The sequence below is a fragment of the Sus scrofa genome, chromosome 11, assembly GCF_000003025.6.
Source record: "Sus scrofa isolate TJ Tabasco breed Duroc chromosome 11, Sscrofa11.1, whole genome shotgun sequence".
NCBI classification, from domain to species: Eukaryota; Metazoa; Chordata; class Mammalia; order Artiodactyla; family Suidae; genus Sus; species Sus scrofa.
In genome coordinates, this window is record NC_010453.5 from 49,271,008 (window position 1) to 49,285,712 (window position 14,705).

Genomic DNA, 14,705 nt, shown 5'->3' on the forward strand with positions numbered 1-14,705 from the left:
AGATATGCCCTACGAGTCAGCAACCCCACTTCTAGTTATGTATCTTAGAGAAACTGGTGCTCAAGGACAAAAGGGGACAGACATATACAAGGATGTTTATTTCAGTACGGTTTACAGTAGTGAAAAAAACTAGGAACAATCTATATGCCCCAGAGTAGGAGAATGAACAACTTATGTAACAGGAATACACTGGAATACATCAAAGCTGTTAAAATGAATAAACTACAGCTACACAGCTAAACCTTAAAACAAGGTTGGGCAAATACTGGCAAAATGACAGGTGTGTATGACACCATTTTCGTAAACTTCCAAAAAACATAAAAAAATCTACATACTATATTTCTTACAGATACATTTGTAATCAGTAAAGTATAAAATATGTATCTGGGAACACGAAGCATTACATTTAGGACTAGTTACCTCTAGCGAAGCGGAAGAAAGGGGTCTATGTTATAGAACAGTTTACAGAGGGCAGCAACTGTACTCTTAACCAACTGTTTAATAGAAATTACAGAAAGATCTGAAAAAACTATGGTAAAGTGTAAAGACGAAAATGGACTGTAAGTACACGCAAACTTGTCACATTATTTCCAATACTTTATACCTCTACAGCGTTACCAAATTAATCTTTCAAGGTCCAGGTGAAGTTCTCCAACTGCTCCTTCACTTCTAACCTCTACTACACTGAGGACGAAGAGAAGCACACCCACACCACTCATGAGCCCCTTCCTTCACCCTACTCTTTCTAATTTCATGAAAGTAATTTATAAACAAACTACCACCATCTACTAAATAGTTACAAATGAGAAGAATACAATTTAAGGGTAAGTCCAGCAAGATTACAAAGGCGTTAAATAGGAGGAAAACTCAGGTTTACAGTACAATGGGTTTTCCACTCCACCAATTTCCCTCAAACACATATTATTATACTTAACAATTAAGGAATAAATCATATCTCGATTTTCACCCTCCACCAATTCTGGCTCACTGCTGGGTGGCACATGTGAATGGCTGATGTAAGAAATCTCCTTTCCCGGAAAATGAATTAATATCTCAAAGAGACAGTTGTGGGAACGGTATTTTGTAACCGCTCTAACCTGGGCCACTCAGAACATTCCAGAAATACCGAATTCAGTTGTGGTAACTAAATTTGCAAAAGAAATTATACAAACTGAAGCAAATTTCATAGGAAACTAAAAGAATGATTATGTAGGCAAGGAGACCAGACGCTAAATCCCTAAAAAAAAGGAAACAAATGAGAATGTTTAGCTTCAAATTGTTTAATAGTCAGTGAACAACTCATCCAGAAGTCTAGCTTTGTAGTTCTTTGATTTCTTCAACCTCAGTAATCTTTTTTTTTTTCCCTTGTCTTTTCTAGGGTACATCCACGGCATACAGAGGTTCCCAGGCTAGGGGTCCAACTGGAGCTGTAGCCACCGGCCTACGCCAGAGCCACAGCAACGCGGGATCCAAGCCACGTCTGCAACCTACACCACAGCTCACAGCAACGCCGGATCCTTAACCCACTGAGTGACACGAGGGATCGAGCCCGCAACCTCATGGTTCCTAGTCGGATTCGATAGCCACTGAGCCATGACGGAAACTCCTCAATAATCTTAACCTCAACTTTGTTTCAGCCACTCACACCCAAAGTCACAGACCTGTGATATTACTCAGAATTGTTCAATCTCTGAAATCAAAATAAAATGTTTTGATTTTATCATCTGCTCAGTTTTCTGCCTCTGTAACTCCTACCTTACCTATTCTTAGATTGCTAGCCCTCCTCACCTCCTCAAATTTCTCTCTCTATATCCACTTTTATTTTCCTTTCCAAACCAGTTAGGCTTCATTGTCCTTTTTTTAACCACTATATGCTCAACTTCCTTCTCAGTCACTGCTCTTTTGTTGAACTGTCTGGCACAACATCCATGCTGAATCAATTCAAATCTTATTCGTCTTCATTTGACTCACGTTGCACAGTTAGTACACGACCTTCGATTTCAACTGAATGTCTAAGGATGTCTGAGAAACCTTTTCTGATCAGTTTCTCTTCACTCGCTACAATGATTATTTCATTTTTTCATTTTGTTTCAAAACCTTGACCTTAAGATTCATCAATCCATCTCTAATATAAAACATATTAATTACTATCATAAATAATTACTCTGGCTGCACAACTACAGATGTATTAGACTGCATTAATTATTTTCTTTTCCTCTCCTGGTGGCATCAAAGAGGCAACACTCCTACTTAAAAGCCAATTCCTCTACCTGAGCTACAGACAGGGCTTTCCTCTCTCTAAGTATTTTCATTGTTCCTGTCTTCTCCACTGTCTTCTCATCAGTATTTAATTAAAGCATGTCTTTCTATATTCAGTCTCAGACTCTAAACACTCAATTCCACTTCCTCTGTTTCTTTTTATAACAAAACATCTTGGAAAACTTATTATACTCCTTTTTGTGTTTCTTTTCTTTTTTTTTTTTTTTTTTTTTTTTTTGTCTTTTTGCCTTTTCTAGGGCTGCTCCTGTGGCATATGGAGGTTCCCAGGCTAGGGGTCTAATCAGAGCTGTAGCCGCCAGCCTACCTACGCCAGAGTCACAGCAACGCCGGATCCTTAACCCATTGAGCAAGGCCAGGGATCTAACCTGCAACCTCATGGTTCTTAGTCAGATTCATTAACCACTGTGCCACGATGGGAATTCCAATTTCCACTTCTTCATCTACAAATTAATCAACCTTCTATCCCTTTGTAGTTGCTCCTGCTAAGATTACTGGTGAATTTGTTGTTGTTAGACCCTTTTCATTTTTTAACGATTTTTTATTTTTTCTATTAGAGCTGGTTTATGGTGTTCCGTCAATTTCTACTGTACAGCAAAGTGACCCAGCCATGCATACACACACACACACACACACGTTTTTTTTCTCACATTTTCTTTCATTGTGTTCCATCACAAGTGACTAGATATAGTTTTCTGTGCTATAAAGCAGGATTCTCATTGCTTATCCACTCCAAATGCAAGTTACATCCTTCTCAAAACATGACTTCTGCAGCATGCACTGTTAACCCTTCTTAAATTGTTTCCTGTGACTTTCAACACATGCCATAAGGTAGATGAGATAAGCAACAGGAGAATCAAATCTGGAATCAGATTCCCTGACATTTGTGTGCCCTGGGAGAAGTTATTAACTTCTCTGTGCTTCAGTTTCCACATACCTAAAATGGGAATAAAACAGCAATTTACAGAGTTGTTACAAGGTTTAAATGAGTTATCATAGGCAACATGGTGGGAAAAGTGGCAAAAGCAAGAGCCAGTGTCCTGGGTTATGTCTTTGGCCAGTATTTTTGCCAATGCTGCTGCTGTTTTTTCCTTTTCCTTTCTTTCTTTCTTTCTTTTTTGCCTTTCTTTCTCTTGTAAATCAATGTTTCTCAAAGTGTAGGCTTGGAATCTGAGTAATTCTGCTTGTCTCTTTTATATGCCAATTCTTGAACTTCTCTTCAGACCTACCCAATCTAAATCTTTTGATGTCAGGAAACATCTCCTTTCTAAGAAAGTGCTCCAGGTGACTCTGACACAATGGCTGGAGAATCACTGATATTGGTGCTTCTCAAGATCCTGTTCTAGAACTTCTTCCTCCACTCGCCACATTAGACAGGTATCTACTTCCCTAACTTCATGAATAATCCAAATGCTGATGATTCTCAAATCCTTTTCTTGAGGTAAGACTGTGATCACTTCATTCCTATATATCCAACTCCTTTTTACAGATCTTCACATGGATATTTCAGAGGTAGCTAAAACTTGCACATCCAAAGCTGAATCATTATCTTCCTCAACCAAAACCTGCCCCTTCTCCAGCATTATCAATCTCACTATTCAAGTTCAAGATATGAACGTTATTTTTTATTTCCTACCTTTCTTTTTACCCCATCCTCATTAGCTATCAACTCTTATTTCCTCCAAATATCTCTTGAATCTACTCTGACTACTCACTAGTCCAAGAGATCAGCATCCCTCACACCGGGTTAAGCCAATATTCTCCTGAAGAGACTTAAACCAAACCATGCCTCTTGATCGTTGGCATCATTACCTTCTCCACATTCCACCATCATCTTTACAATGCACAAATCTAATCGTGCCTTCAATGGCTCACCACTGCTCTCTGGAAATAGTAAAATTGCTAACTGCGGCTTCAAATAATGATCATCTTGATAATTTAGACTGACCCTGCCTCTAAAGATAACTACAAAAGCTGAAGAAAGTATTTTTCAAAATCTGTCGAAAAGCATCAAGGAACTAAAAGCCTACAAAAGTACGAAAGCCAAAGAGATGAGTTTCGAATTTGGAAGAACCACAAACTGAAGAGGGTCTAGGTAAATTCTGCATCCCTGAAGGACTATGTCTTAGGAGTCATGGTAAAGTGGAAATAGAGAAGGACTTCTGCAGAATTGGAATCCAGTTTCTAACATCTCAATCTCTGAACAGATTAACTTATCTGCAACTGGAAATTACATCTAGACTCCTGCCAAAACCAAATGAAAATCCTCTTTGTAGGAAAAATAACATCACCCTAAAAAATATGTCTCAACTTTTACATTTATCAACAGCTCTCTAGAGCTGTGATCTTCTTATGTCTGAGTTTGAATCACTAAAATGTTAAATGAATGAATGGTGAAAAATAAAAATTTTCTGATAAGTAAAATCAATTACCTTCATCATTGTTATGGCAATATATCGCGCTTCCTTCACTATCATTGGCTCATAAGAAACATCCAGTTTTGGTGACTCGAGCCCGCCAAAAGTCATGTCAGCATTTGAAGATGCAGCTGTTACTGCGGGACTGCCAGGAATCCTCTGAGGCTTCTTTACTTGCTCTTGTTGTAAAGATGTTTTTTTCTGAGAAACAGGAACTGCTTTCACTTCCACCTAACCATAATATTATAACAATACAATGCCATTACTATATAATTGTCTGTGATACACTGAAAGAAGCAATTCACGATTACGAACTCAGAATCGTGTAAGTTTTATGTTACCACTCATCCCTCTTGAGCATTTCATTCAAAGATTAGTTAATAGTGCCAGAATGATCAAGATGGTTCTATCTCAACAGGGATCCTGAACACAGTATAAAAGAAAGGACTTTTTTTCTGGAATAAATAGTTATAGATGTCAGAACATAAAAACACATGTCACCATCAAGGAAGAACAGGAAAAGACAGTAAAATGAATCTACACTGAATTCTTTCAGGGACTAACATTAAATTAAAATAATTTCATTAATTAATCGAATAATTCCAGTATAAAACTTTCCAGGGAGTTTCCATCGTGGCGCAGTGGTTAACGAATCTGACTAGGAACCACGAGGTTGTGGGTTCAATCCCTGGCCTTGCTCAGTGGGTTAAGGATCTGGCGTTGCTGTGAGCTGTGGTGTAGGTAGCAGACGCGGCTCGGATCCCACGTTGCTGTGGCTCTGGCATAGGCAGGCAGCTACAGCTCCGATTAGACCCCTTGCCTGGGAACCGGCCCTAGAAAAGGCAAAAAGACAAAAAAACCCAAAAAACTTTCCAGCAATCTCCACCTATTTTAAAGCACTAATCTCAATTTTAGCTGTACTGTTTGGCAGGAAAAAAAGTACTTCACTGGGACAGCCTTAGATACTAACAAATAATAAAACAAAAAAGGTGTTTATTTACTTTGTAGAAAGAGTACTATTAGACAGCTCTGTCACCAACAGGAGCTACTGACCTAAGCATCCAATTAAACTTTCCAACTCAGTTTCTTAATAATAAAACAGGGATATCTTCTATCTACTTTACTATAGAGATGCAAAGAACAGATTTCCTGCGGCTTGTTAAAACACTGAAAGTACAAGTCGTCTCACAAACAATATTCAGAAATACTTTCTAGGAATTATAACAAAACATTTTATTGTTAGTTGTTTATTTATGCACTGGCAAAAAAACCACTTGATCCCTAGGCAACCATAAAATTACGAACAATTTAAATACGACTTTAGCTTTTTATCAGGCATCATCATTCTGAGGTTCAGCCAAAGTTTCTTGTTCTTTTCAGACACTACTTCTAGGGTTGGCAAAAATATATAATTCAACAACAGGATCTTTACAGAAATAGAAAGGGCAGTGTAAATGAAAGTCGCAATATTACTGAAGTAATTGAGACATCCCAGAAATGTGGAATGTCTTTACTGGTTAGTGTCCTTATTAATGCCATCCTAGGGAGATGGCAGTTTGAGACACTCATCGTCTACATAAAGTGCAGCTGGCAAAAATGTTCCATTAAACAACCATGATCTTTAGTTGAGGTTATGAAAGATCAGTATTTGGAATGATATAATGTCTTGGAAATATTGAAAACCCACATCATATTTAAAATATAGAAGTTTAAAGACATATGGTAAAATTCTTCAACTCATATACACTGCCTTTGGGACTGTGCTTCTTCATGGTATAAATCAAATAATGTACTGAGTAGTGGAAATAGTTCTACTAAAAGTAATCTTGAGGTAAAATTAGCTGCTTTGCGAGTAAAAAAGATAACTCTTCAGCTCCAAACCATCAAATCACTCTGAAATTCAACTTTGGGGGGGTTGCCTCTATGAAATTTCTGTTTGATATTGACCATTTTTAGAAATATAATAAAAATTTTAAATAAGATATTTAATAGATTCTATTACAAAGGACTTAATTTTACACATTACAATATGCTCTAAAATGTCATTATTAATTAATGTCTCAAGAAAGAGGTATCTTCAATACAGCACATTATTTCCAATCCTCATTCTTTTACAACGCAAATTTATGTATTTCTAGTTTATTTAATAAGTATTAATATTACATTTTTAAATGCTGTTCAGGGAGTTCCCATTGTGGCTCAGCAGAAAAGAACCCGACTAATATCCGTGAGGATGCAAGTTCAATTCCTGGCCCTGCTCAGTGGGTTAAGGATCTGACGTTGCCGTGAGCTGTGGTCTAGGTCACAGACATGAACCGGATCTGACTTTATTGTGACTGTGGTCTAGGCTGGCAGCTGCAGCTCCAATTCGACCCCTAGCCTGGGAATTTCCTTATGCCACCGGTGCAGTCCTTAAAAGAAAAAAGAAAAAAAAATGCTGTTTTGATGGTATCAAATGCCAAATATATTCAAGTCTTTTAAAAAATATATACCAAATTTTAAAATGTATTCTTTCACTGATTTATTCAATCACTTATGTATTGATGACCTTCCTTCCATGTGCCCAGCACTTTTTGTAAGGATACTTTCTTATTTTTCCTTTGAATCACCATAGCACCTAGCAAAGTGTAAAAAACAAACCAAACCAAAAAATATGTAACTTGGAAAATTGAGTACTGATTCATATAAATAAGCCATTTAAACAGTTTTTTGGCTTCCTCCATTATAAATATATAAAGAGAGTATTGCAAATACACTCTAAGCACTGAAAAAAAAATTTTATTAGTTGTCAGTGCACAGAGGTCTACTAATTCTGATATAATTACCTTCATATTGGGAACATGTACCACATCCCCATACTGGTCTTTTGTTTGAACAGTGATGGTGGTAGGCCAACCACAACGAATATCATCCTTATTCAGAATCAAAGATGTTTTCTGAGGATCAGCATAGGAATCTGGCTGAAGCCACCTAGCAGTAATGAAAAACACAAGTTCACAAAAACCCAAAAATTCATCAACCTCTTCAACGATTAACATGAACCTAAGTCAAATGAATAACACATATCAAATATAATGCTGAAATGGTATCTTCATTTCTTTTTTTTTTTTTTTAAAGATTTTATTGGAGTACAGTTGACTTAACAATGGCGTCAGTTTCAGGTGTACAACGAAGTGAATCAGTTAAGCACATATATTCATTCTTTTTCCCATATAGGTTATTACAAACTAGTGAGCAAATTTCCCTGTGCTATACAGTAGGTTCTTGTTCATTACCTATTTTATTCAGTGGTGTGTACATTATTCCCATGCTCCTAATTCCTCCCCACCCCCGCCCCATGGTTTCCCTATGATAATATAAGATTGGTTTTGAAATCTGTGAGTTTGTTTCTATTTTATAAATAAGTTATTTTGCATAATTTTTATTAGATTCCATGTGTAAGTAATATCATATGATATTTGTCTTTCTCTGTCTGACTTACTTCACTTCATTTCTGATTTAGTAATAATGACCACAAGTGTCTCCCTTGGAAACTGTTAATGACAAATTCATTAACGAGTATACTGAAGCATATGAGATTTCTGATGATTACAAAGAAAACAAATAATTTTAAAATCAGGAAATTTGTAAGTTTAACTATGGCTGATTTTAAAAAAACCAAGAAAATGATTCAGACAGCATATACTTTGAAGTCCCAAATACACTCTTTCTTACTGAAGGACGTCTGCCTCAATTTGTCAACGTGAAAACCTGGGAAAGAGCAGTATCCCTGTTAAAGCAGGGACAGAAGCGACATTCTAATTGCTGCAGAGTAGGCAGATTAAAGATGCACTGTCTGTCTTCTCTTTATACAATTTCTGAAGCATCTTCCGTCATTACCTTCCCTTCCACGTAAATCCTGACAATTTCCCATACTTTGTGATATCCATGCCTGATTTCACCCCAAGACCTACATTCAAGTTGTCCTCTGAGATGAGTAATAAGTAATTCTGTCATGCATTACATAAAAGTGTCCACAAGGACAGCAGTGAGGCTGACTGAAGAGATTTTCTATGCTTCCCCACTTTGGTTTTTAAAAACTAAAGAGGAATCGCTGTACTGTTAAAATTAAAGCCAGGATGAAGTTAGATTTCTATATTTACTAGTAAATCACATAAGCCAGTAGCTTTGTTTTTTTCATCTTTAAAAAAAGCAAATAGCAACAAAATAAGTGAGAATTTCATAAGATCACATGATCTGGTTCAAATTCTAAATTTCTATTATTTACAGATCTGAAAAAACTGCATATCAAAATAAAATGTAGTGATAAATTTAGGAATTCAGTATAGATACCATCAATTTTACCATGTGTTCCACATATTTTTAAAATAAAAGTTCACATAGAAAACTTTAAAAGTCAATGAATAATTATTATATATTTTAAAAACATTCTGAAATATTAACTAACATTTTATATTTCAGCAAGTCCAGAACACATAAAGTAGATTCTTTTAGGCAGCACTCTAATATCCTAATGATGCCCCTTTCATTTCTCTTCCGAAATGAAGACTGAGGCAGGCCCGGAAAGAAAGTCATAAAGTTCATTACCTCGCAAGCCTTCCACCGCTTGATCCTGGAACACAAGCAATAAAATCATCCAGAAAGGATTGTTCATTGCTTTGGATTTGAAGTGGTAGGTTCCCTTCTAGTGCCTCCAATATAGTTGGTGAATGAGAAAGAGCTAAACCCTTTCCCAGAATACCAGAATGGGTTTTGCACACCTGTTGGGGAAAAGAGAACATTGATACATTTTAAAATATAAAACTTTAATGACATGATTTCTTTTGCACTTGTACACAATTTTAGATAGGACTTTATGCGGAAATCATTTTCTCTCCATGGCCCAGGGGTTCTTTAGCCTATAAAGTAGGAAACTAACAGGAGGGGGATCATAATATCACTCAGGTACTTTCAGTTTCCTTCCTCCCACAAACATAAGCGACTCATCACAGATCTGCATGCTAGATGCAGTGGTGCGCCTCCTCCCACACTAGCTCTCTGGGTGTCACAGTCCCATCTGTCAGGGCCAGGGCTCCCTTCTGAGACAGCTGCTGAGGTATCCCTCTTTTTGTGCCCACATAATCAGCAGGGTCATGGGTGGGTTGTGTCTGCTCTCTTGAGCAGGTGGGTACCAAGACCTTGACTTGGGCAAAAAGTGGATGGAAGCCTGATTGTGGCTGCACATATGCTGCATTAGCCTGTATAAGCCTTATTAAAGTTAAGAAAAAAAGGCAGATAAAACTGAAACTTTAGTTCCCACCTATATGACAGGTAAACCTTATGTTTCAGAAAGAGCTGCTTTAAGTGCTGAAATCTAGAAACTTTTTTCTTTTTTTTCTGCTTTTTTGAGCCATACCCACAGCATATGGAAGTTCCCAGGCTAGGGGCTGAATCGGAGCTGCAGCTGCCAGCCACAGCCACAGCCACACGGAATCTGAGCTGCATCTGTGACCTACACCACAGCTCACAGAAACACACTGAATCCCTGTCCCAGTGAGTAAGGCCAGGGATCAAACCCGCATCCTCATGGATACTTGTCGGGTTCGTTTCCACTGCACCACAAGGGGAACTCTGAGATTTAACTTTTTTGAAAGAAAAAATAGAAAAAAAGCTGGTGGGTTTTTAAAACACAGGTGTTTCTTAACATTACTGAGGACACTGTGGCTCCGTGGGATTAGAGCATAGTGACCAAGACCACGGACTTTGTTACCAAACTGCCAGAGGTCAAATTCTAACCCAGTTCTTTACTCGCTGTTTGATTCTGGGCCAGTTACTTAGGTCCTCGGTGCCTCAGTTTCCTAATCTATAAGTAGAGGGAAGCCTCTGAATTCATAGGGTTGTTGCGAGGACTAAATGAGCTAAAAATATGTGAAGTGTCTGGAATGGTAATTGATCAAGTTAAGAGCAAATAAATGTTTGTTTTTATTATTACTGTTGTGATCAATTCATTTCAGAAAATAAATAAAATGTCAACTACTAGCTGTGGGTATTAGAAAACCTGGGACACTACCCTTTATCTCCTAATTAGCTAAATTCTTAGACAAGTCACAAAACTTCTCTGAGCTTGTTATTATAAGATATAAAAGAACACAGTGACCTCGAAGTGTTAGCTGAGGAAACAGGAAGATCATGTCAAAAGCATGGTAAACTATAAAGTGCTCTACAGATGTTATTTAAATTACTGTGACTAACACCTTTCCCCCTCTTTTTCCAACTGGTAAATAAAACTTCTTTCAAGAGTCAATTGAAAGGTCCACAGTTGGGCAAAGCCTCCCCCTTCACCTGCAACACTTGGCAGCTCTTCTTCCCCCAGCAAGTCTTGGTCTCACTCCCAGTTAATGCCCACCACGCAGTACGGTGAGCGCTCGCACGGGTCCCTCCCTCCAAGGGGAGAAGTTATGAGTTACTTATCTTTAAAACTGCCAATACTGGAATGAAATGCTTAATGAACATGGGTCCTATGTTCAAGAGAAATTAAGGCTGATCTGAGCGAAAATTCTGCTTAAAATTAACGTACAAAGTTTATCCTTACGAACTTGAGGACAATACCTGTAATGCAGCCTCTTCAAGAATTTCAAGATCTTCCTCTAATTCATTGCCTGTTGTGTAAATTAAAAATGTTACTAAAATGTATCAATACTTAGCTTAACTTTTTTTCAGTCCTTTGTGATTCATAAAACCTCTTCCCATAATTTTGATATTCTAAATTGGCGAGAACCATTATCATCCTTGATAAAATCTCAGTGGTTTAAATTTTAAAATGTTATTTTCAGAGTGAATATAAGCTGTAATTCTCAAGACAATACTCAAAAAGCATCCATCAAGTGATTTTCAAGATACATAATACATTTATGTAAATAAGTATTATTTTTGAACTTAGTGTATTTACTTTTTTACCAAAAAAAAAAAAAAAAAAAAAAAGAGGGAACTGATTATTCAGAATCTGAGCCTTTCTATCTTAGTTATCTTATAGAAGAGCTTTACCTTTAGGAAACAACTGTTACTGATAGGAAAATGTCATGTCAGATAGTGGCTGTATTCTCTAGCCATCTTCTCCTTTACTGCTTGACATAAAACATATTTTATGTAGTGAATCTTCTTGGATAGTTTAATTAATTTATAAAATATTACTATTAAAGAAATACATGTTCGAAGAGAAATATTCAAAGTACACATAAGCGTAGAATGAAAAATTCTGGCACTACCCCCTTTCCAAACATAAAGAGTGTCAAGTTTCTTATGTCTTGTGCTAGAAACTTCGAGTGCCAAGTAAATACATGTCTGTGTGTCAACATACACACAGCGTGGGCATATGCACAAATAAGATGGTGATCACAAAAATGAGATCCTCTTCTGCAGCTTGCTCTTCTCAGTTAATATAATTTGGACATCCCTCTTGGCCAGGACACAGAGATCTACTTTTTGTGGTTTTTGCATGCATTTGTACCATATGGATGTACAGTTGCATGCATTTGTACCGTATGGAGGTACCATGACTTATTGAACCAGTTTCCAACTGTACAGTTTGGTTGCTTATAGGTTTTATAATCACAAGCATTGCTATATTAATCTTACAACATATTTTTTGAGCATTTGTGCAAGTATGTATAAAAATGCTACATCAAAATGTATATGCATATAAAATCTGAAGTTATTAACAAATTCCCTTCAAATAGGTTGTGCCAATTTTTCCTCACATGAATAGAATATAAATGTTTCATTTCTTCATTTATGTATCAACATCGAGTAGAATAAAGGGAGCAAGAAGAGGGAAGGGAAAAGAGTAGAGAAAGAAAAAAGAGGACAGAAAGAATCAAGAGGTTTCTGTATACCAGCAATGAAACATTAGAAAAGGAATACAAAAATATGATACCTTTTAAAATTGCACCTCACAAAATCAAATACCTCGGAATACACCTGACCAAGGAGGTAAAGGACCTATATGCCGAGAACTATAAAACTTTAATCAAAGAAATCAAAGAAGATGTAAAGAAATGGAAAGATATTCCATGTTCCTGGATTGGAAAAATCAATATTGTAAAAATGGCCATACTACCCAAAGCAATCTACAGATTCAATGCAATCCCTATCAAAATACCCATGACATTTTTCACAGAACTAAAACAAACAATCCAAACATTTATATGGAACAACAAAAGACCCAGAATCGCCAAAGCAATCCTGAGAAACAAAAACCAAGCAGGAGGCATAACTCTCCCAGACTTCAAGAAATACTACAAAGCCACAGTCATCAAAACAGTGTGGTACTGGTATCAAAACAGACAGACAGACCAATGGAACAGAATAGAGAACCCAGAAATAAACCCTGACACCTATGGTCAATTAATCTTTGACAAGGGAGGCAAGAACATAAAATGGGAAAAGGAAAGTCTATTCAGCAAGCATTGCTGAGAAACCTGGACAGCTGCATGCAAAGCAATGAAACTAGAACACACCCTCACACCATGCACAAAAATAAACTCCAAATGGCTGAAAGACTTAAATATACAACAGGACACCATCAAACTCCTAGAAGAAAACATAGGCAAAACACTCTCTGACATCAACATCATGAATATTGTCTCAGGTCAGTCTCCCAAAGCAATAGAAATTAGAGCAAAAATAAACCCATGGGACCTCATCAAACTGAAAAGCTTTTGCATAGCAAAGGAAACCAAAAAGAAAACAAAAAGACAACTTTAGAATGGGAGAAAACAGTTTCAAATGATGCAACCGACAAGGGCTTAATCTCTAGAATATATAAACAACTTATACAACCCAACAGCAAAAAAGCCAATCAATCAATGGAAAAATGGGCAAAAGACCTGAATAGACATTTCTCCAAAGAAGATATACAGATGGCCAACAAACACATGAAAAAATGCTCAACATCACTGATTATAAGAGAAATGCAAATCAAAACTACCATGAGATACCACCTCACACCAGTCAGAATGGCCATCATTAATAAATCCACAAATAACAAGTGCTGGAGGGGCTGTGGAGAAAAGGGAACCCTCCTGCACTGCTGGTGGGAATGTAAACTGGTACAGCCACTATGGAGAACAGTTTGGAGATACCTTAGAAATCTATCCATAGAACTTCCATATGACCCTGCAATCCCACTCTTGGGCATCTATCCGGACAAAACTCTACTTAAAAGAGACACATGCACCCGCATGTTCATTGCAGCACTATTCACAATAGCCAGGACATGGAAACAACCCAAATGTCCATCGACAGATGATTGGATTCGGAAGAAGTGGTATATATACACAATGGAACACTACTCAGCCATAAAAAAGAATGACATAATGCCATTTGCAGCAACATGGATGGAACTAGAGAATCTCATACTGAGTGAAATGAGCCAGAAAGACAAAGACAAATACCATATGATATCACTTATAACTGGAATCTAATATCCAGCACAAATGAACATCTCCTCAGAAAAGAAAATCATGGACTTGGAGAAGAGACTTGTGGCTGCCTGATGGGAGGGGGAGGGAGTGGGAGGGATCGGGAGCTTGGGCTTATCAGACACAACCTAGAATAGATTTACAAGGAGATCCTGCTGAATAGCATTAAGAACTATGTCTAGATACTCATGTTGCAACAGAAGAAAGGGTGGGGGAAAAACTGTAATTGCAATGTATACATCTAAGGATAACCTGACCCCCTTGCTGTACAGTGGGGAAAAAAAAAAAAAAAAGAATCAAGAGGGAAGGGAAGTCCCAGAGGGAGGAGATATAGATGGACTGCGGGGGTGAGAATTGTGGACATGCAATAATAATTCCTATTATTCCTTACTGCTGTAAAAATAAAATGTTCAACTATGTATAAACATCAGAGAATTAGTTAATATTTTCAACTTTACTTTCATCTTTACAATCCTAATAATAGATCAACTTATGTATCCTACAATTTTTGTATCATAGCAATAGCTACTCTTCTGCCATTGCCTCGTTTTTC

The 14,705-nt window shown here is 37.1% G+C and overlaps 1 protein-coding gene across 21 annotated transcripts in view; it reads right to left on the minus strand.

The window, feature by feature from the left end:
• Positions 1-14,705, minus strand: part of MYCBP2 (MYC binding protein 2, E3 ubiquitin protein ligase) — a 268,897-nt gene that overhangs the window by 107,039 nt on the left and 147,153 nt on the right. For all 21 annotated transcript variants that reach the window (XM_021065752.1, XM_021065749.1, XM_021065733.1 and 18 more), the window contains 4 exons: positions 11,283-11,332; positions 9,282-9,454; positions 7,520-7,664; positions 4,710-4,925 (listed from right to left, as the gene is read on the minus strand). In XM_021065752.1, the coding sequence (XP_020921411.1) occupies positions 4,710-4,925; positions 7,520-7,664; positions 9,282-9,454; positions 11,283-11,332 (584 nt within the window). The remainder of the gene's footprint in view (positions 1-4,709; positions 4,926-7,519; positions 7,665-9,281; positions 9,455-11,282; positions 11,333-14,705) is intronic.